This window comes from Rhododendron vialii, chromosome 9a (genome assembly GCF_030253575.1).
Source record: "Rhododendron vialii isolate Sample 1 chromosome 9a, ASM3025357v1".
In the NCBI taxonomy this organism is placed as follows: Eukaryota; Viridiplantae; Streptophyta; class Magnoliopsida; order Ericales; family Ericaceae; genus Rhododendron; species Rhododendron vialii.
This window is the reverse complement of record NC_080565.1, coordinates 22,592,513-22,616,854: the sequence shown is the minus strand read 5'-3', so window position 1 is coordinate 22,616,854 and position 24,342 is coordinate 22,592,513. Positions and strand designations below refer to the sequence as shown.

The 24,342-nt window shown below is 40.6% G+C and overlaps 1 protein-coding gene across 1 annotated transcript; it reads right to left on the bottom strand.

Annotated features, from left to right (window-relative positions):
* Window positions 1-10,914: 10,914 nt before the first annotated feature.
* On the bottom strand, window positions 10,915-11,694 carry LOC131301331 (NADH dehydrogenase [ubiquinone] 1 beta subcomplex subunit 7). Its single transcript, XM_058327554.1, has one exon. The coding sequence runs from the start codon at window positions 11,494-11,496 to the stop codon at window positions 11,182-11,184; it is 315 nt and encodes a 104-aa protein (XP_058183537.1). The 5' UTR covers window positions 11,497-11,694; the 3' UTR covers window positions 10,915-11,181.
* Between the last annotated feature and the right edge of the window lie 12,648 nt (window positions 11,695-24,342).

Sequence of the window (24,342 nt, the reverse complement as noted above, 5' to 3'; positions counted from 1 at the left end):
TCATCAGTAAAAACTATGCCCTCGTTGCTTGCCCCTTCGTTGCGACCTCTTTTCTTCCCCAACTGCATTACATGCTGGTCATGTTTCACTCGTCTCTGAAGCAATCTCACCTCATTTCTCGTATAAGGTTCGGCCAATCCATGTATCATATGGATTATCCCTTTTGGATTTTGTTCGTAATCCAATTCCATTGCCTTGTCTTTATCCTTGGAATCCTCTTGGATAAATTCTTTGAGGTAACCTCGTGAGACCAAATCATCAAGATGTCGTTTAAACATCTCACAGTCCTCTGTCATGTGACCCCAATCCTTATGGTAACTGCAGTGTTGGTTCGTAGCACGTTTTGCATTTTTATTCCCACCAAGAGTTGGGGGCCATTTGAAGTATGGTTGATTCTTTATTCGATAAAGAATCCTGTAAATGGGCTCTTTCCAAACCGTGTTTATTGAAAAGAATGACTTGGGATCCGGGGCTTGTTTATCCTTGTACTGCTCTTTCTTCGCCTGCCCATAATCTTTCCTTTCATGATAGGTTTTGGGCTCTGGCTTGTCAGCTTTCTTTGTAGGCCCCTTTACTTGCTCGGCGGCCAACTTTCCATCCTCTCGTAGGATGTCATCCTCGTTCCTGGCATGCTGCTCAATCCTCTCCATTAATTTTGCCAATGTCTGCACGGGACTCATGTTTAGAGACTTACGCAGTTCCCCCCGAACAGGTAAACCCGTTTTGAACGTGGCTATTGCGTACTCTTCACTACATCCTTCAATTTCGTTGAAGGTCTCCCAGTACTTCTTTGCATAAGTCCTGATCGGCTCGTCCTCTCCTTGTTTCATAAAAGAAAGACTCTCAAAGGTTTTGGGAGCTTTCCTGCTCGTCAAGAACCGTGCAGTGAATTCCTCGGCCAATTGCACCCATGTTCGGATGGAGCGTGAGCCCAATTTGTGGAACCAGGACAGAGCAACCTTCCCCAAACTCGACGGGAACATCTTGCACATAATTGCATCATCCCCTTCATGCATAAACATTGCTTGCTAATAATGTTGTATATGGGCCACGGGATCAGTATCTGTCTCATAGAGGATGAATGTCCCGTGCTTTACCCTGGTCGGCAATCTAGCCTCCTGTAACTTTTTTGTAAAAGGGGAGGATGCTATATTCTGCAGTGCTCTCCGTGCTGCTTCCCGTGCAGTCATGGCTTCATCCTCTGGTCCTTTCTTGGATCTAGTTCGTTCCCAATCGGAATCAGGTCTCTCGTACCTGTCCCTATGATGTTTTCTACTCCCTTCTTCTTCGGGGGTAGAACTCCGACCTCTGCTTCTCCTCTTTCTTGGAGATACCCTCCTTCGCTCGGGTGTTCGGATCCTGCTCCTCCCTTTTCGTGGAGAAGTTTTACGTCGCCTCGGGGTCAGACTTCTGCTTCTGCTCCTCCTTCCTCGTGAAGGAGCCTTTTGGTACTGTACCAAAGCGTATTCACTGCCTCTAGAATTTCTTCGAGATAGTCCAGAGTCCTCCGGATGTTCTCTGATTCTCTCTAGTTCTCTGATTTCATGTTCTCGTTTTTTGATCAAACGAGCATACTCCTCAATTTCTCGTCTCTTTTTATCAAGAACGTCTTCGCTACGGAATTCACTTCTGGAGTGTGCAATCGATTCATCCCCTCGATGGGATTTAGTCCTTCTCGTGGACTTTGATGCCGTCTCTCCATCTCTATTTCTGGAGTTGCCGTGGATAGTAAGAGGGTGGCCCTTACTCGTGGTCCTTTTGTGTCCTCCATCGGGCTTTCTCGGAGCCCCGGGTGGAGACTCATCCCCTCCTCCAATTAACACATCCTTTGGGTCGTGTGGCGTTGCTGGCTCTACTTCCACCATGGTCGTATTTCAAAGGGAACTCTTTCGTTTCCCACAGACGGCGCCAATTGTAGGTGGATAAATTCAAGTAGTGCTTTAAACAGCACTGGAATGCAACGGCTTCTCGTGCCTCTTGAACGTAACCCTAATTTGTCAATGAAACCCCTGTCTTGCAAAACAGACAAGGAGTGAGTGCACCTTTGCCTCTCGTGGCAAAGGCCCTCCGATGCCTTTGTTAGTATCACGTACTAGCATTCAAACCCTAATTATCAATAGGAAAGCAAATAGAGTGCAATGTATTGCGTACCTTTTACCTCTAGGTTTACCTCATATTTATAGATATGCGTATGCTTGTTGCCCAAGCATTCCTGTTGCCATAGGATTCCTAACTCGTATAGGAAACCCATGACATCAAGGATTCTCGTTTCCTTTATCAGTTTATGGAAAAGAGTCCTTTTAGGATTCTTTTCCTTAAAGAGCCGAACATCCATTCTCATTGGGTATCTTTCTTAGATCCTATATTCTCGGGATCTTATTCCTTAACGGAATACCAACATTTCTGGATCTTTCCAGAATGTTCCTCAAACTCCAACAATCGATTTGGAGCTCTTTCCTTGTTCGGCCATCTCGTTGCCGAACAGAGGGTCTGGACCAGTTACTTCACATGTAACTGGTCTTTTATCAATTATTTGGACCATTCCTTTTTTTAGGGGGGGGGGGGTTCTCCTTTTGTTCGGCTCTCTCATAGCCGAACAAGGTACTTTGAACAGTGGCTTTACGTGTCACCGGTCAATCGCGTTGACCTTTCATAAGCTCCATGCTCGGGTGCTTCTTGGGCCTGCTCGGGAATACCTCCCTACATCTATTGTATGAATATTATACGCAAATCACTGAATATTTACTTGCTCCTATTTGTGCAGGCATGACACCTCCTATCAATAATAGGCATGAGACATCTCGTGCTAGCACGAGCCGCTCACCTAGTAGGTCTCTAGCTGGGAAACATTAGCCAAATGCAAGCTGGTCCATCAGCCAAATGCAAGCTGGTACATCAGCCAAATATTTATCCGGTGGATGGGCTTCCCCACCAAGTGTTGTCGCTATCCAAATTTTAATAACCCTATAAATAGTATATAAATAAGTCTTCGATTTTCAACAATTACAACTACTGGGCCTCTATTTCTTACTGTATTTATTTACGATAACCGCTCTTACAGTCTAATGATTAGCACTGAAATACCATACTCTAACATAAGTATAGGAGTATGAGATGCATCAATTTTTTAACTTGATTAAAATAAAGAAAGAAATTCAACACTTGAAAGATAGCATCATATGTGATTTTAAATGGTGAATCCAGCATGATTTGAGCACGCGCTAACAAGGAACCCAAACCCAAAAGGGTTGGAATGAGTATTAAAACTGAGATTCTCCCACCCTATAACCATAACCAGCAACAGAAGATTAGCACAGAATTCGGAGAGGGTGACACCAGAATGAACTCATCAACATACTTGCAGCAGGCTTCGGAATCACAACTAAGATCCCAATCTCTAACAAGAATAATCTCACTGTTTAGCGTAACCATGCAAAATTCTCATGCATGTGTCGCTGGCAAACAAGAGATGATCCTACGACTTCATTTCATAAAATATACTATTGCAGACATACCACATAGGTCAAACAACGTATAGTTGCAATATCCAAGTGTTTAAAAATCGACAAAGTTCAGCCTCCAGCCAACAAACACCACCCTTCCACCAGTTTGTTGATCTGGGAACAAAATAAATTAAAACTTGCCACCATTCCTTTCAAATTTAAAATAGAACCTACACTTATAAATTTCTATTTCTAGGATCAGTCAGTTGGATGTAACACACCATTCCAACAGGCTACAGGTACTACAACTGGAATATTTTCTTCTGGCTAAGTGACTATCTGGATATTACCTTAGTGAAATCCTCTTAATCACCTGCAGGAAACCAAAATGTGTAATGTCCACAAAAACAAAAGGCACCTAAAGAAACCACTGGTTCACCAATCTTTTCCGGGCAGCGAAAAACTTTTTATTTATCTCAAAAATAACAAAGCACAATTAAAGCGGGGCTCTGAACAATTGCATCACCGAAATGAATCTCCCAACAAGGTTCGCACATACACCTTGGACAACCATGCATTTACGAAGACACACCACCAAAAATAGGTTAGCAAGGTGCCACATAGAAACACCAGAAACATGCCAGTGTTGATTACGCCAAACTCTCTTCCGGTTATTCAGTACATGTGATCAAATCAAACAAATGTTAGCGTACTTGCAACCTGAACTCTCGCTCACTTATTGGTTCCGTCCACACTTTTAACAAGCTAGTTACTACTACTAGTTTAATACTGTTCAAAAAGAAAGCTAACATCCTTCTAGACCCTTTCGAAATACAGCTAGAGCCTAGAGACTACAGCTGCTCAAGTCTAAACTTGTCTCAGAATAACAATTTGTGATAAATCCTTCAGCATCAACTCAAGATATTGTTTAAGATTTACCGATCAATTTTTTTTTGAAACAGGACGATCACTTAATATAATTCTTTCTGTTCTTTGAAACCATAACCTTGGACAAGACCACAAATAACAGAAACTTTAAGAACACATAAAAACAACGGTCACTAAATAGGTATTCATGGATTAAGCATCCATGACAATCTTGATCTTGGCCAAGCTTTTAATTTGTGCTCTGACCTTCTCATGTGTCCTTAGCGTCTCCACAAAAACAACTATTACTAAATACGTAATGATGGATTAAGCATCTGTGGCAATGTTGACCTTGGCCAACTTCTTGAAGTTGGGTTCTGACTTTCTAATTCCTCTTGGGTGTCTCTATGGGCTCGGTCCAAAAAGTTGGGGGGGGGGGGGGGGTGGCGGGGAACGGATCAAACCGAACCGAACCAATTTCAGCCTTATTCTTTGTCATATTTCATCCCAACGAATATAAAAATAGTACCATTCTTCCCATGTTCAACCGAGTCAAGTTGAGTACACGACAGTTCTCCACATTGTATATACTGACACATCCATCAGTACAAAAAGAATGAAAATGAACACAACATACTCAAAGTAGTTTCTTCTGCGTTCAAACTATTTCTTCTTTTAATTTCCAATATCAGCTCAAGATGTTGTTCAAGCTCTACTGTTCATTTACTATGTGCTTCGATAGGTTTACAGTATACCCGGTTAAGAACATTAAAACTTCAAGTACCAGGCTTTGAAGAAAAGGAGAAACACATGACATTCATGGGAAAATGCATCATCAACCTTGAAGAGCTAAACTTAAATACAAGTCTTGTTTGTCAGTGACTCGTAAATTGTTTCATCTAACACCTTCCTACAGACGTTTCTGTCAAAGTCCTAATGTGATGTATTTTTCTCCATCTTTTTGGATGCATATAAAATCAGAAAACCAATGTTTGATTCTTGTATCAATTAACACCACAGCCAAATGCAAAACTTGAAAAGTTTCAACAGATCTCAGCACTACTGAAACAGATATAAAAGGTAAAAAGACAAGGAACTTGAAGTCGTAATGAACATTAAAATGGGACACAGTAATAAGGTGATACATTTGATAAAAGAGTAATGCTGAGAACCAACATGAATGCCGCAATTATGATGTCTGTGAAATGATATATATTAGAAATAAGGAAAGAAAATATTATTACTACAAAAGAGTAAAAACTAATGGTCAATGCAACACTATGAACTATGAAGAACGCATATGGGATGTGGATGCAGTAAGATACAGATTCTCTGATGTGGCAACACTAAAAAAAATTGATATCGGTACAGCGAGGTACATTTATAGAAACTAATTATTTTCATTATTCTAATATGCTAAAGTATAGGATACGACTGGCATTTCTTTCTTGATAAGTAATTCCCCTTATATATGGAAGAAGAAAAAGTCTATCACAGATCAAATCGAAACAAGAAATTCCATCCTTTCTACTTCTTTTCTCCATATTTCTCTGAGAGAGAGAGAGAGAGAGAGAGAGCAGCTAGGCCTTGTCTTCCTTCTAGTGAAGAGATGGTATGTTTCTCTTACTCTTAAGTACGTGCTATTTACGTTACAGCTTAGTAGCACGGACACTTTGTTGGAGGTCACGTGACACTTGCCATACACCGACACTCTCCGGACACATGGCGGACTCTCAAATAGAAAGGGCTGCTTTCCGGAACAGCAGATCAAGCTCGGAGACCCTACTTACAGCTTGCCATAATTCATCTCAACCAAATTCGGCAGACGCTCAGCGTTTTTAGTTTGGACACTCAAAGGACACTTTAAAAAGTTCTCCAGGCATTCTCAGAACACTTGCAAAACAAGTCGGAGGTGTTAAACAAATAGTAGACTCTAATTAAAATTTAGAGAAGTCATAGTTTTTATGTGTCGGATGATAGTTAATTGACTATAAAGACACAATAAATGAAGAAAAGCTTTTCGTTTGAGTACTTTTATGAAAGATAAATATGATTTAAGGTAGTTAACTTATGCGTAGCATCTTTACAATAAGAGCCTTATTCATATAATAGAATACACAAATATTTTCTAAAGCGTGTCCCCCAACGTGTCATGCCATCCCAGTTTTCAAATTTACATGTCACAGAGTCCATGTCGTGTATGTGTGTTTATCCGTGTGGACCGTGTCAGTAATGGTAACTTATGCGTAGCATCTTTACAATTAGAGCCTTATTCATATAATAGAATACACAAATATTTTCTAAAGCGTGTCCCCAAACATGTCATGCCATCCCAATTTTCAAATTTACATGTCACAGAGTCCATGTCTTGTATGTGTGTTTATCTGTGCGGACCGTGTCGGTGCTACATAGCATAACAGTTTGACCCCAATTGAATCCCTTTGAAAGTCACCAGAAAAGGGTGGACCGTACCCCAAAGTACCACTGCCGTATCAAAAAATGATAGAAGAAGAAAAAATAAGAAGGATCCTTACTTTTGGCATAACAGGTATGAATAGGGACGTACAGGTGCTTAACCATATCCGAAAGTATAAGATACTCTTAAGGCAGCATTTTCTGGTTATCCATGCCTCGTCAATGCAAAGCCAACACGCTACCATTACGAGATAAATATAGGGACATGTTACAAATAAATCAACAATACATACAACTCAGCTCTACTATAATAAATTACTAATACATTATCCAAACTATCTAGAAGCATAGATAAGACTAAAAATCATAAATACATTTGCACAGTCTATGTCCAACAATATGAATCCTCAACAGTCAAGTCCAGTATCAGCCATACCCAATTCAGTCATGTATCAAATAAACAAAAGGGAACGAGGCAAAGAGCGTTAAAAGGGCCATAGCAACAGCTAGAATCTTAAGTTTTTCAATTGGGTTATTCGGTGGTAACATTAAATCTACGGTGGCATATGGTCTTCCATTTTACGTGGACTCTTGTAGGCCAAGTCCCAACTGCTCCCATGAAATAAAGTACTCCTATTTATTTTTCTAATGGTTTCTCGTACCCTTGAGGATAAAATCAAAACATGCAGAAGGGAACAATAAAAAGAGAATTCAAAGGAGGAAATAGAGTACAAGAGTTTAGGTCTCTAATCAAGTATATGGTGGGTCCTGAAACCATCATTTGAGAGCTGCATAGATAATCGATAAAGCTAGCTAGAAATATCATTGCCAGTGGAACACCATCATCAGCTTGGTCGCATAACATGTTTTACCAACAACTTAGGTCAATTGTGTGTGCCGTCAAAGAATCAAAAGGGAATTTCAGACTTCGTCTATAACGTGATTTGCAAAGCCATCATGAATATTACATACGTACACTGAGATTTCTGTTTATATAGGTAGTTTAAATCACTCCATGCACCCTCGATACCATTAATCCAGTCCTTGAAACTAAGTAACTTACTCAAAAGCAAAGCATTTAAAAATGAAGCAAACAAAATCATTTGACTCAATACATGGAACAGACTCAATATTTCGAAATACTCAGCTAACCCACTATCAGACCATAACGGAACAACTCATAAACATAGTCTGATTCCCAATCAAGAAAACCCTACACAATGCAAATATCAAGTGCTCAGAACCAAGATGCCAAAAAAAAATAAGTGAAAGAAAACAACAAAGTTTGACTGAATAGATGGAGCAGACCATGTGTAACCAAACATTGACCTTGTGGAGTAGTAGGCGTTGGGTTATAGCGCAAGGATCTTAACCTTGTGGTCGTCAGTTCGAGCCCCACGGTGGGCGAATGGCGATCACTAAATATTTTTGAAGTTGCGTCCTAACTCATTTGGTTGAGCAGGTAATGTACCTTCATTTGGTGAGAGTAAACAAAATATTGACTACGCCCATCGAATATTAAACAGTAACGGGGGAAAAACAGAAGCACATTCAACAATCTCCCATCAATTACATAGATTGCGCATATCAAGTAAAGGAACCGAAGATACAAAAAAGTTGAAAATTAAAATAAAGCATAAAAGACAATATATTGACCGCTTGTGTACAACATACAAGAGATTACCAGACATTGCGTTAAACCCATCAAATTTCTGACCATAACAAAACTCAGAAACACAGTCAACAATTCGCAATCCAGAACATAGCACAAGAAACAACATACTAGGACTGAATATAGCACAAGAAACACAGCGTTGTCTGTGCTTGGGTCCTTGATTCATGCTTTGAGGGTGGTTCCAGCTCTGGAGGTCGCGATCTGGGTCTGTGGCGGTGGAGGCGCTGCTGTTTTTCTCACTGTTTTTTCTTTTTTGCAGGTATTGCTTTGGTGTTGCTGTGGTTCTCGGCGGCGGTTCTCTGCTGCGGGCTTCCTTTGACCGTTTTTGGGATCTGAATCGGCAGGTTCATGGTGGTCTTCTGGGAGATCAGGCTTGTTTCGCGACAGCGAGGGCCGCTGGCAGGCTTCTCCTCTCCCTAGCTGTTCTGCCTCCATCCTCGTCGCTACGATCTCTGTCGTTCTTCTCTCTCCACGGTTTTGCTTCCCTCCTGCTCTGCGGTCGACCGCTGGTATTTCTGTTGGGATTATCGGTTGGCTTAACGGCAAGGTTTGTTCGCGGCGGTTGGTGGTGGCGTGCCACGTGTCTCCTGCCGGTTTTTCTGTTGGGTTTAACTGGTTCTTTGCCTAACGACGTTTGCGGAGTCACGCGGAGATCTTTCTGCTCTGGTGTGGTGGTCGGCGGCAGGGGGTGGTTCTGGTAGTGCTTGGTGGTAGAAGAGTTAGGGTTTGGTTTGGGGGTGTTGGGCTTGGCCTGTGTTTTTGGGCTTTGACCCATGTTTTTTATGTGTTTTATCTGTATTGATCTGAGTATTTTAGACTCACTTAGGATGTTGGGCTTGTATGTGCTGAATTTGTATATCTGGGTTTTAGACCCATACAGGGTTTTGGGCTTCGGCCTATTTAGATGGGCTATGTCCCATATGGGTGTCCTTTGATTGGTTTCTTGCCAATCCTAGGCTTTGGTTCTCGGATTGGGCAAATGTGTTCTTTAGAACACAGATGCTATTTCTTTGTCCTATTAGTCTTGTAACAACTTCAAGATTAATGAAATTTTTTTGCCTTTCAAAAAAAAAACATACTAGAACTGAATAGGTAGAACACCACATAGATTTCCACACATCAATTAAACCCATCAATTATCATACATTACAACCTATGAAGCACTGATGATACCTCTAGAGGTCGAAGTATCGCAATGTCGGACACGGGGACACGGCGGGGATACCTCAGGGACACGTATGGGACACACCACGTGGCGTGTCCCATAATTTAATATAAATTTTTTAGGGGGACACTGATGGGGACACAGCAGGGGCCAAACTATATTTTTTGAGGGGCCAAACTGTAATTTAAAAAAAATTGGGGGTCAAACTACAATTTTTTTAAAAAAATTTGGGGCCAATTGTAAATTATTTAAAATTTCTGGATATCAAAATATTATTATTTATTTATTTCAATATATATACACACACACACAAGTGGCATGTCCCCCGCCATGTCCGTGTCCCCATTTTTTTAGAATTCCCGTGTCCCCGTGTCGGTGTCGGTGTCGGTATCCATGTCCGTGCATCATAGATTACAACAGTACCAAACAGCCAACAAACACAATCAACACCCCATTAAAACCCCTACAAACCATTATTGCAGTCCTCGAAACTAATATACCATTACTCAAACCCCAATAAAAAGAACAAAAGGCAACAAAGTTTTACTCAACAAGTAGAGCAGATTAGAGATTACCAAGTTAAAACCTGTCAAATATCAGAGCACAACACAAAACCCACAAACCAATGAGATACTAGAAGGCACTCATATCTGTAATGTACCATTATCAGATACTCATGTCGTGGCTATGTACCTGACATATGTAAGTATCATAGCGTATCCACTATCCATACTTGATAGTATCATTAAGTGCTCTACAGACTTAAAAAATTGGGCGGCGTTGATTACATACAAAGACCTTGCCGAGTCTGTGCTTAAGCGCGCACTTCATGGGGCTTGCAATTAGCACCGTTTGCGCCTCAATTGTGATTTGCCACCCTCTCCTTGCTTCAACTAGTTGAAGCCCAGTTCGCACTTGATACTTCAAGTAAACAATGTAAAGTTGATATTGAGATGGAACTTCTACAAAAGCTACTAACGTTTAGCCTATCAAAAAGGGAAAAAAAAGGTACTAAAAGTTTAAATTAAAACACACACCATAATTCATGACCTTTTGTGTCCGTCAGTATTTAAAAACATACTCTACAAAATAACATCATTAGTAAATGTATCATACCCCTACTCGCTTGAGGTTTTTCAGTATCATCATATCCAATAATCCATATCTTATAGTGTCTGTATCCACATTCGTATCTATGCTTCTTACCCAAAAAACAGTGAAAATCCCCAGCAAGAAGCCCAAGATTGTGTGTATCAAGTACTTGAAACAAAGATATCATCGTTGTAAAACAAAAACAAAGAAGCATAAAAAACAACATAGTTAACTGAATAGGTATAACACAACAAAGGTTTCACAATAGACCAAAGGTCAACATTCCCCAATCAAGAACCCCAATTTGTGCTTGAAACAAACAAACCCATTATTGAAACCCCAAAGATACAGCATAAGAAACAACATTAATAAGAGTGACCAGAGATTTCCGAAATTTGACCCAAGCAAAACACAGTAAATACCCAATCAGGAAACCCTAGATTGTATTTGAAACATAGATACGCATTATTCAAATTATCCAATAATAAAGCACTAAAAACATCACCGTCTAACAGAATCGGAAATCAAGCATTGGCGGTCTTGGGGATGAGAGGAATGGCGTTGGTGCCCTGTTTCTGTAACTGCTTCGACTTGGCCTCCTCTTGTTCACGGATCTTCTGCATTTGGAGCATCCGCTCCATGACGAGCTCGTACTCGCACTTCTCGTAGGAGTGGCGCTCCCCCTCGCACTTCCAAGGGAGGTAGAACTCCGATTGACGGCACTTGTTGAGGGGTATGAGGAGGTGGGCGCACTGGTCTCTGTAGGCGAGTGGGACCCTCGCCTCCACCATCTCCGCCTGCGTCGCGATCATCTTCTTCGACGACCCTGGAACCTCCATCTGCGATCAGATTTTCCTCTCTCTCTGGAACTCTCTCTAACCAGTATCGCTCCTCTCTCTCTAACCAAGTCGACGATCACCCACCAGAGGTTCAGTCGATCCTAGGGGTGTCAAATGGGCGGGTTTGGATCAAAATGGGCAAGTTATAAGTTGTTGGGTCTTTAATGGGTCATTGACCCATTTAGACCCATTAATTATGAGTTCAATTATCCATACCCAACCTGACCCATTTATTTAAAATCAAACCCGACCCGCCCATTAACCCAATTACTCACCACCACCACAACGCCGCCGCCGCCACCACGCCACCTCCACCACCACCACGCCGCCGCCGCCACCGCGCCGCCGCCGCCACCACGGCCGCCGCCACCGCGCCACCCTCACCACCCCCACCACCACTGCGCCACCACCCTCACCGCGGTCACCACCATTGCTACCACCACCACCACAATGCCGCCGCCGCCACCACCGTTGCCACCACCACGCCACCCTCACCGCCGCCACCACCACCACCACCACCACTACGGCCGCCGCCGCCATGCCACCCTCACCACCCCCACCACCATCGCCACCACCACGACCACCGCCGCCGCCGCTGCCACCACCGCGCCACCACCACCATGGTGGCGGCGTGGTGGTGGTCGTCGTGGCGGTGGTGGTCGTCGCGGCGGTGGCGGTGGCGGCGTGGTAGGGGTGGTGGTGGCGGCGGCGGCGGCGATGGTGGCCGTAGGGGCGGTGGTGGTGGCGGCGGTGAGGGTGGCGCGGTGGTGGTGGTGGTGGCGGTGGCGGCGGTGTTGTGGTGGGGGTGGTGAGGGTGGCGTGTTGGTGGTGGTGGTGGCGGCGGCGGCGGTGTTGTGGTGGGGGTGGTGAGGGTGGGGTGTTGGTGGTGGTGGTGGCGGGGGCGGCGGTGTTGTGGTGGGGGTGGTGAGGGTAGCGTGGTGGTGGTGGCGGCAGCGGTGGCATTGTGGTGGGGGTGGCGTGGTAGTGGTGGCGGTGTCGTGGTGGTGGTGGCGGCGCGGTGGTGGTGGTGGTGGCGGCAATGGCCGTGGCGGCGTGGCGATGGTGGCGTGGTAGGGGTGGTGGTGGTGGCGGTGGGTGTGGCGCAGTGGTTGAGGTGGTGGCGGCGGCGGCGACATTATGGTGGTGGTGGCATAGTGGTGGTGGTAACGGAGACGGCGGTGGCGGCAGCGGTGGTGGTGGTGAGGGTGGCGTGGTAGGGGGTGGGCTACATTCATTGGGAATCTGGTAAAGGATGAAAAAATTTCATGGGTTACTTTCATGCCCATTGGGTCATTTTAGTTGACCCAATTAATGCCCAATTAAGACCCAACTAATAATGGGTTAGTTGGATTTGGACCCATTCTTACCCAACTAATAAATGGGTTGGGTTTGTTCTGTTTTTTAGTTGATGGGTCTAGGTTCAATTTGCCACCAGCCCCACCAAAACTTGTTAAACTTTGGGCAAGTTTCACACGGCACCCCAGGATTTAATTTCTTAACATTTACGCCACTTGTACTGTCAAACTGGGGGTGAGCAGTGCCATATCATGTCATGTCGTGTCAATCCAATCTGCTTACACTATGTCATATTAGAGTGTCTCCAATAACATAATCAAAATAAAAAGATTTTTAAAGTTAGCAATATTAATATGGCTTATAATGGAATAATCAAATTTATCGACCCCTTAAAACATAGGGTAAACTATAGTTAACCCCTTCTAACTAAGCCTCGCGTGCACTTTGCCTCCTCTAACTTTTTTTTTTAGCACTCAACCCCCTCTAACTAACTGAAATTCCAACGGTCATAATTTCAAATGGTCATAACTTTTTCGTCCAAAATCGAAAACATGCAAATTATATATCGATTTCGAGGTCTTGAAGTCAGCTTTCTAATGACACCAAAATCACATCACGATTCAAAGCACACAGAAAGTTATGATCAAAAGAGTAAGGGCTAGTAGACAGAAAAACCGTATTGATCATAACTTTCTGTGTGCTTTGAATCGTGATGTGATTTGGTTTCATTAGAAAGCTGACTTCAAGACCTCGAAATCGATATATAATTTGCATGTTTTCGATTTTAGACGAAGAAGTTATGACCATTTGAAATTATGACCGTTTGAATTTCAGTTAGTTAGATGGGGTTAAGTGCCAAAAAAAAAGTTAGATGGAGCAAAGTGCACGCGAGACTTAGTTAGAGGGGGTTAACTATAGTTTACCCTATGGGCTTTGTTCGGATCCCAAACTTTTAAAAAATAGAAACGGGCGTTCGGAACCCAGTTTGGGAAAAATTATCCCCTACGACTCACTACCCTCATTTACTCCCCTCCCTCATTAACGTTAACCTGCCCTCCCTACCTCCCTGTCCTCTCCATTTTTTCTCTTTTTATATAGAGTTACAGTAGAGATTCCCGATTCTCCTTTACCTCTCTCTCTCCGTGAAGAGGTGGACGATTCCCCATCTCTAGAATCAGATTTGCCCTAGCCCTCTCTCGCTCTATCTCTCTTTGTCTCTCTCTAGCCGTGTTCTTCGAGAAATCTCAAAGGACAACGATATCTCCATAGCATCGGCGGATACAGCTGGTATTTGACTGATTCCTGTTCATTACAAGACCTTTGGTGTATAAAAATGGGTAAGGGGCATCCAACGCATTCGTCTCCCTCTTTACTTACCTCCTACTCCAACAGAACAGAAGGCCCAAGTACAGACGAAATTTGGTGCAGTAGATGACTTCTCCAATCAACCTACATTCGAAGACGTAGAGGTATGGTTCAATTTTGTTCATGGGTTCTGAGTTCAATTTTTCCTAATATACGATTTGATTTTGTTCATGGGTTCTGGGTTCTGAGTTCGATTTTTCGTTGGGTTATGTGTGTTCTAGATCTGTCCAAATCTATTTCAATACATGTGTGTTTTAGATAAGTACGAAATTGGGTGGTTGTTGTTAGATTAATTATTTAAGTTGTCATTATAGTGATTTATCCAACGTGTTTATATATGAATGGGCATTTGATAGGGCTAGGGCAAACGATTCTCGTCATCACTTGATTTTCGTCACAGATGTGTTAATAATGATGCTCGTTGTCAAGGTAGAGTCGGTAGACAAGTTATCATCTTACTCTTTAGTGATCTTTCTAGCTCTGAGAATTTCAACCTCTTTGATAGAAGCAAACTATTGCGTACAAGTACAAAGAGTTTTTGACGGGGAGGGTGGGGGTGAGAGATTATGCCTCCGAGAAAAGTACCCTGCAGAAATTTCAAGCGTGGAAGGTAATAGTTGCTACCCATTAAACCGGCACAAAACACCTAATTCCATTTTTTTTGCCTTGTTTGTGAGAAAAGACATTAGGGTTTCCTACCGACAATGAAGGAAGAGTATATTGGCCCCCCCCCCCCCCCCCCCCCCCCCCCCCCCCCCCCTCTTCTTTTTTGGGGTTGGAAATTTGCAGAAAATATATTGCCTTTACTGCAACTATAGGAGTTCCAGTTGAACTGCAATGTTATGGTCGAAGCTTCATATTCCAATTGAAAGCTGGTGTACTGTAAAATGTACTATCAAAATGTTACTTTTTTTTGTGGTCTATGTTATGCATTATTTTAGTGTACATCAGCTTTTTTTGCATATTTTCAGATCAAAACAAAGTACTTTTTTTTTGGCATATTGTTTAAATTTTGTTTGTTTTCATTCCTGTGAATTACTTAAAGCAAATACGATTCCAAAAGTTCATATTCAAACAAATATTTTATAAGAAACTTGAATATTGTATCGAATGTCCTAGATTATACCTTGGATTGGGGGGGGTGTGATGGAGCAGTAACTTTTATGAAATTTTTTTCCCCCCAGAAGTGCTTAGCTCTGTACCTTTCCACAACATAGCCCTAACAACTCTTAATCACAGTCACAATCTTCCTTGGGAGAATGAAATACCACTCCTAGAGATTTGAATATAAACAACACAGAACTCATACATTGGTCCCTACCCCCACACAAAAGTGACTTATTAGACAAAGTTTGGGTCCTTGAAATGATCCTTTCCTTTAGCAAAATGTAGTCTTGAGTATTGCATGCTAGTGGTAGTTAGGGGAACCCCCTAGTACTTGACGGGAAGGGAAGCTTCAAGAATAGCAATTATACTGCCCAAGATCAGAGAGTATACCTTGTAATCTGTTAGCTAGGACTTTACTCACACACTTTTAGGTCACCTTGCAACTTGCAATGGGCCTATAGTCCTTGACTGTAGAAGGGCATTAGACTTAGGGACAAAAGAAAAAGCTGCAGCCCATTCCCCTAGCCTAGTGCATTTTCAAAGTAATAACTAACTGCTTAAATGAAGTTCTCACCAACAAACTCCTAGTTCGCATGAAAAGCAGAGTTGAAACCATCAGCCTTTTGTATGTTTATAGATTTGTTACTTTTAATTTGCTACCAATTAGCTACTGAGGTGTACACTAGCGTTATTGAACTTCCCAGTCATCTGCATTTTGTCATTGTTGTTCATGAAGAGTGTCGAGGATTGGAAAAGGAAAAACAAGAGATATGCTCAGGTGTCCTAAAAAGATACCATAATCTGCATATTTTTTTGGAAGTTTTTGTTGTAGTCAATTAGGAAGTACTTATCGGATTTCCGTTTGACCCAAAATAAAATTAGGAAGTACTTACCATCCTGGAAGAAGCAGCTAGGAACCTTACTCAGCTACCAGGTATTGAAACACAAGTTTTGAATGGACTGTCATTCTTCTCTGTGTTCTTGTTATAGAATGGATTGTTCCAAATGATACCATTTGCAAAGTGATGTTTCTGGTTGGAAGCTTACTTTACTGATGTTTTGTTCCTTCATTTACTCTGCTATGACCTTGTCTCTATTTTGATGAACCCTGCTGGAGATTGCTTGTAAGTGCTGAAACTATAGCCTATAAGTGCTGAAACTGGAATTATGTTGTTGAAACTGGAAATAGCTGCAGGAAATATAATATAGAGATGCTGAATTTGTTAATTGGTTGCTGAAAACTGCTGTTTGCATGCCGAAATTGCTTGTCATTGCTAGAAATCACTAATATGTGCAGGAATTATGAGCTAAATGCAGGAAAATGAGATTTGTCTTAAGCATCGATTTGTTTTGAGGATGTGAAACTATTTTTGGTATTTTCATTATAAACTGGTCCAGGGCTGTTTTTTTTTAGAACTTCATACAACTGACTGTAAAATCCTTTCCAGCTATTTTTTTTTTATAGTTGGTTCACAGTCTGTAATTTCTTTCAACTATTTGGGGGGTAATTTGTTTGATCTTGTTTGTTGCTGTTAGGCCAACCACTATCACTGAAATTTGAACCCTCAACTCCAACTTCAAAGAGGAAAAGACATGACACTTCTTCTCCTACGCCCTTGGCAAACTCATTCACCGGCGAGAATAGTGTCCAAGTGGTACTCCTCTTACTCCTTAGTAATGTTGATTTCATTAGGCATGACATGAATTTGCATATTTCATCTCACTGTAGTAATGTGTAACATGCGTTAATTGTTTCCCACATGGTAGCCTATGATGAGTCGTAAAAAACTCAATTCCGACAACCGGAGTTATGAGAACACTGAAATTTTCCTCCAAATTATGCTAGAAGAGGCGAGGAAAGACCATGGAACAAACTCAAACAAACGTCGCACGTTTAATTCCCTACAATGGGCGGCAATCCTAGAGGAGTTAAAGAAGAGGACCAATAAGACTGACTAGACACCTATTAAGATCCACCAAAAATTTGACCGTCTAAAAAAATACTACAGGCTATTCAAAGACCTGACCGAGCGCAGTGGGCTGGGTTGGGACCCGGTTAGTCAAACAGTCACTGCATCGGCAGACGTGTGGGTAACCTATTTGTAGGTATATAAACCTTAGAGAACCATGATTTGACTTATACCAACACCATTCCACCTTTTAGGATTGCTAATTTCCAATTTTCCTATTTGTTGTAGGCAAATAAGGATGCTGAAAAATTTATCGGTAAAGGGCTCGACCATTATGACCTTTTGCACGAGCTTGTGGATAGCTCGTTGGCCACAGGCATCTTTAGCCAACCCAGCCCCCTAGGGGCCCCCTCGTTGGAGCAGGATCAAGCATTGAGGAATCAAGGAAAGGCCATAAAGTTTAGTGATAGCACATTCTCTGATGGAAGAAAGCGAATGTCTGATGGAAGTGGTGGACCAAGCAGTAAGTCAATGTGATGTGAGCAAAAAGAGGAGTATGATAGAGTGGCTTTCGTAAACCAAAAAAAGGGAGAGTATTTTGAGACCTTGACACAACAATGTCTTGAGGCCAAAAATTACTCTATTGAGGCTTGTCTAGAAGCAATGAACCCACTGAAGCCCTTTGTTAGTGACACTGTGTGGTGTACGATGAATTTGTGATCCTTCCGTGCTACAAATTTGAAATCATTGTGAGAAGTTTATTGATGTTTTGTGGGTTTTTTTATAAGGTTTGGATTGGCATGACTGATATGGGTTTTAGTTTTATGCCTAACTGCGAATTTGGCTTGATTTTCCATTGATAACAAATTAGTGTGCTAAGTGGAAGAATATCATAACGTCACACATGACTGATATTTAGTAGAAGAATGAATATGATTCTCCAAAGTTGCTTGTTATGTCTTTGAGGCACTTAGTCAATGAAACTTCTGGGTTTTTGTATGTCCTTGTGTGTTGTTCATTTTGAAGCAAACTAACTGCACTTGACCTCATTTATTTTTGCGATAAAGCTGTAGGGCCTAGACTGATTCAGTTGGTACAGAGTTCTATTCAATGGACATGTTAGTTGTTGACTCTATAAATATAGTTTGGAAACTGAAAAATACATATTATGAATTAAAAGATGTTTGTATGCTGCAAAGCCCCAATTTTAAACCATTTCCTAATGTGATTAATTGACCTGGTTCTGAGCAAACACAGTAAATCGACCTCATTTGTGTGGACTGCCATGATTATTGAACTACATCTTCGACACGTTTAATGCGTATTTAAGAAAAGAATGTTTGATGACACCGTTCACTACCATATTAAGAATTTGTTGTCCATACATAGCAGCCACCAGCTCCAACCTTTTCGCCTACTCTTGGACTCTACCTCCAACTAGCTCCAACATTGTTCATACGTACGTTATACACAGGTACTCTACGACTCTAGTTGATATCTTACTTTCTGTACCACTATTCTGCATTGCATTTGTATCCTTACTCGTTTACTTGGGTTTTTTTGCAACAAGTTCTTCTGTCCCGAATAGCAACTTTGGTTCATGTGGTTCGTGGATCTTTTCCGATTGTTTAATCATGTAGATTTTAATAGTTAAGGACTAATTCAGGATTTTGATCTTAGTTTACAAACAATTGTAGTTTGGGTGTGCTAGCCCTTAATTGTTTCGCTTTTATCATAGGTTTTTAGAGAAGGAATACGAAAACCTGGTTAGTTGAGCTTTTTTAAAGTGTCAGTACATTTTTCTAACAAAAAGGCAACGGTTAGCAAATCACCATGTCATCAAGTGGAATTTTGCCTTACCAACTCGAGGTCGATTTTAATGATGATGATGATGACTTGCTGGAACTCAAAACACTCGCTATGATGGAACGAGATGGGAAACAAAAAATTTCACAAAGAACATGTCCTTTATCAGGACAAGAATATACCACTTTTCTTTTGAACTCCAATCCACAAAACATAAAGGATATTTTACGTGTCGACAAACATACGTTCAAAGCGTTGGCGGTCAAGCTAGTTCGACGAGGACTACTTGAATGGGATCATAAGAATCTCTCAGTCAAGGAGTCTTTGGCTGTATTCTTGTACATTTGCGGACAAAATGCACGGGATAGAGTTGTTGCTGACCGCTTCCAACGTTCTTTGGATACTATAAGCACGCATTTCAACATCATGCGTCGTGCTATTTGCAATCTCGCTCCCTTTATCATTCGACCACCAAATCTTCAAGAAACGCCTCCTGGAATTCTCCATGATGGAAGATACTATCCATGGTTCCAAGCAAGCATGTATTACATACGATACTGTACACATCACAACGAAAAATATATATACTTACACTAATGGCTATTTTTCAAAATATCCATAGGATTGTGTTGGCGCGATAGATGGAACCCACGTAGATGCTTGGGTACCGGCTTCTAGAGAATTAGCATTTCGCTGCAGAAAATCCACCAAAACACAGAATGTAATGGCCGTGTATTCCTTCGACATGAAGTTTACATTTGTGTACCCGGGTTGGGAGGGTAGCGCCCACGATGGACATGTTTTCTTTGCTGCAGTATCGAATCCGGACTTTTACTTCCCACATCCACCAATTAGTAAGTTCAAATTTGAAGAAGATTTTTCTCATATTTATTTTTGGATCTATTCTAGTAGGAACCACACTATACTGACCAGAGTAATGTATGATTTAGATAAGTACTATTTGGTCGATTCTGGATACACCAATATGCTGGGTTATCTTGCTCCGTACCGAGGACAACGATATCACAGGGACTAATGGGATGGGGTGAACACAATATTCCGCACACCGTACAAACTATTCAACTACAAGCACTCATCCTTGAGAAATATTGAGAGATGCTTTGGGGTTTTGAAAAAGAGGTTTCCAATACTAAAGGGTATGCCTAATTATGACAACGCCCGTCAACCAACAATTGTTACGACTTCTTGTGTTATCCACAACTTTATCTTAATGCATCATGGGAGAGATGAATATTTTGACGGTTACAATGAAGATGTCGAATGGGAAGGAGAAACTGATGAAGAGGTCGATGATAATATGGGTGAAGTAGAGCCTTTGAACACATCTCGTGTGGGTTTGGAATTGATGGCGCATAAACGAGACCAAATGGCTATTGAAATGTGGGATGCATATTGACTTTTATTGCATTGTACTAGTTTCGTTGCATACAAATTGGCCACTTAACTTAGCTTTTTGTTCATGGGTTGTACTACTGGACTAATTGTAAGTGTTGTTGCATTCGGATTGTCCTTGGATGTTGGGATGAGTTAATGTTGGTTTTGATTTTCCTGATGTCAATGGACAAATGGGTTTCGTACATTAAACTCTAAGTGCAATTTCTGAATTGGGGTCTGTATTCTTTTGGCCATAGTGAACCTGCTGGAATGATGCCCTGTTGTTCGGTGTTATTCAGTTTTTTCCAGTACTATTATGGGTTCCTACTTTTGTACTTTACCTAAAAATTGCTTCATGCGATTAGACTCCTTCTTTTATGCAGTATCACACAATAAGTATGGGAGGCCAAAAATTCTATGTCGTGTTCGTGGGGAAGAAGCCAGGCATCTACAATGACTGGCCAGCTTGTAGTGAGCAGGTTAATAGGTTTCCAGGCGCTGTGCATAAAAAATACGCCTCAATGCTTGGGTGACTTTCACCAAACAATTTGAGGAAACGGCGCAACCTTCTCTTCTCCCATTGGCAGCTGATCTAAGAGGATCCTCAACGGATTACACACATCCGGCTATAGATTGGTTTGGACTCGGCCTTATTCTCGCTATGGTTTTTTTCTTGGGTGTGGTGGTAGCTATTATAATAATAATGGTACTTTGATATTCTTGTGTGATTGTAGGAGTTATTTTCGATGAATTTGTTCGTATGTCTTTCAACGGAGTATTGTGTACTATTTTGTTTATAGTTTGAAACTTTAATTAATTAGATGTAGAGTTTGGCGTAATCCACCGCAGTTTGTGTTCAACTAACCAGAGATGAGTAAATGAATGGTTTGATACAGACATGTTCATTTGTGGTATGATTGCAACGGTGAAGCACCAATTTATCAAGATGGATTTGATTATTAATCATGGTTTTTTACTTACCATTTTGATGTGCACAAGTTGGCTCTTTTCTGAAGAAAAAAATAATTGAGAAGAAGTGCAAGAAACTGCATACACTGTAGGATGATTTGTTTACAGGATTATAGAGATGATTAAACGGGGGGAGGGGAGAGAGAGAGTGCATGGGCGTGCAAGAGAGGGGTACAAATGTATCAAATTTGCAATGTAGGGAATCAAGCTTTAAAGAGTGGGTTCAAAAGGACAAAAAGGCATCTCAAAACAGGATTGGAAAAAGCACCAAAACTGGGAGCTTCAAACAAAACTGGGAATCGAACATGGTGCAAATTTTTATCTTTGGATAAGTAAAATTAACAATTTTTTATTTTTAGATAACCAAATTTAATGGTACTACACTTTCACACTTTCTTTTCTTTCTCGTTTTCTCTTCTCTCACTTACATTTATTCCCTCTCTCTATCTCTCCACTAAAAATGAGTTTTTTTTTTATTATGGACTAAAAAAATAAATGGCTATTATGGGACTTCATATTGTTAATCTTAGCAACCCTTTAGATAGATAAACAAAAGAGAAGGTGACAAATTTTGATTATCCAATTTTGCCATTGGAGATACCCTTATAACACTGTTGAGACATTTATATATATTTTTAGTATCTACACAAAACTATTCACCTAAGAACGTTGTGTATAAACTATAAACAACTTATTTGATCAAATAACAACAACAACAACAACAACAAAAGTTTTTTATTTTCAATATCATCAAAGTCACAGAAATGATATACATCATCGTATTCACATAAATGATATATCAACAGAAAAAAATAGTCAAGACTCAACCATAACCATAAGCCACCACTAAACATAGGCCTCAAAATTAAATACTACATTTTTCCGATTCTTAGTTCAAATAAATAAAAGCACCAATAACTACAGAATAAATCACGATATAAATTTTAAACTAAAATACTAGGCCTAAATAATGGGATTAGGAAATTCAATATTAAGTTGGTTTTCATCTCGGGAAAAAACTCTATAATGGATGGGTTGTAGAGTAGTAGAGGTGAGCATGAATCGAATTAGTGCGGTTCCATAAGGAAAAAGAACCAAATCATAGTTCAAGGTTATTAGAATTTGAGAACCAAACCGATCTATAAAAATTGTGGAAACCAAATCAAACCGAGCCATTTAACCACGGTCCGGTTTCGGTTCGAACCACAGTTCCATTGTAGCCAATTTAAGTTTCAAATTTGTACACCAGATTAAGAAATTATAACGTCTTTAAATTTAATCAAATCAGAGTTATTGTATGGTAACTATGAAATCACCAAAAGTCACTAGATTTATTGAAACTCATAAAAGCTAAGATTTTATTAGGGGTGATATCGGTCCGGTTTCGACCGGTTTGGGTGTATTTTTCGATCGAAACCAATTATTCGGTTTGAGATTTTTAGAAACCGGAATCGGTTGAGATAAATCGGTCCTGTTTTGACCGGCTCAACCGGTTTCGGTCTGGTTTATCCGGTTTTCATTCATGGGCCATATTTTGGGCCCAACACATCAAAAAATTCACAATTCAACCCACAAAATGTCAACCAAAAATCCATAATTCAACCCCCCACCCCCCCCCCCCCCCCCCTTTTTTTTGGCCCAACAAAAAAGGATCAATTTTGAGCCCAATACATTTTAAAAAAACACATAAAAACATAATTAAGCCCATAAAAATAATTTTAATATATATATATATATATATATATATATGATTGATTTTATATAATAAATATATTTATTAGACCAATATATACCACAAAATATCAACCAAAAACCCATAATTCAACCCTCCCCTATGTTTATATATATAACCGGTCCGGTTTCGACCGGTTTTTAAAACACATAAACCGGATCGAAATTATTTTCCCAGTTTATAAAACTTTATAAACCGGAATCGGTTCGAAATTATTCGACCGGTTTAAAAAATTCGATCTGGTCCGATTTTTTCGATTTCGATTGATTTTCCGGTCTCGACTAACAGCCTTAGATTTTATGATAGTTTTTCAATCATATAAAAAAGATTTAACAACCACTAATAAATGTTACTACCAATTAGCAAGTAATTTAATATACCTCGATATATAGTTGTTTACACTAGTTGTGGTATGTATCTATTTTCTTTGGGTTATAATATTTCCACCTATATATAGGTCCGCATTTTAAGAGGTCATCGAAATATTTCGTGTGTGTACACACACACAATTCACTTCCTATGAGGACCTTAAGTGAGGACCTTATTTTTCCGATCGACTTTTGATGATCCAAACCGTTCAATGTGTACAGATGTGTTTTTAAGGGTCTCCGTGAAAAATCAGCAAAAAATATGACCGAAAAGTACATGTTTTGAGCAGTTTTTTATTTAATCGTTCAATAAAAACTGCTCGGATGAAGCACTTTCCAGTCATATTTTTTTGTTAATTTCTCGAAAGAACCCTTAAAATCACATTCTGACACATTGAACAGTTTCAGATCATCAAAATTCGATCGGGATCTATGAGGTCCGCACTTAAACTAAGGGATCCCTCATAAGAAGGGATTGATATATATATATATATATATATATATATATATATATATATATATATATATATATATATAAAGGGTGGCGCCGCTAATGCCACGATGAAATTTTATAGTGCCACGACACTACATTACGTTTGGACTGTTCTAACCCCTTTGTCTCTCAGTTATTCATCCGGTTCTCTCTTCTCCGTCTACAATGTCTACAATCCACCTTTTCTTCTGTTTTCATCTTTTCTTTCTCTCTTCTCTTATTCAAGCCCCTTTTTCATAAGACCGTGGAGAGCACCTGAAGGTTGAAGGTTATGGATTTGAGATTGCCCATCTGCCGAATCCTAACCCAATCTGTAATGGATTGGCAAGTGGTAACACCACAAAAAGCGAAGGGGGAGAGAGAATTGCAAAATTGGGCTCCGTTTTAGTTTGTCTCTGGTCTTTG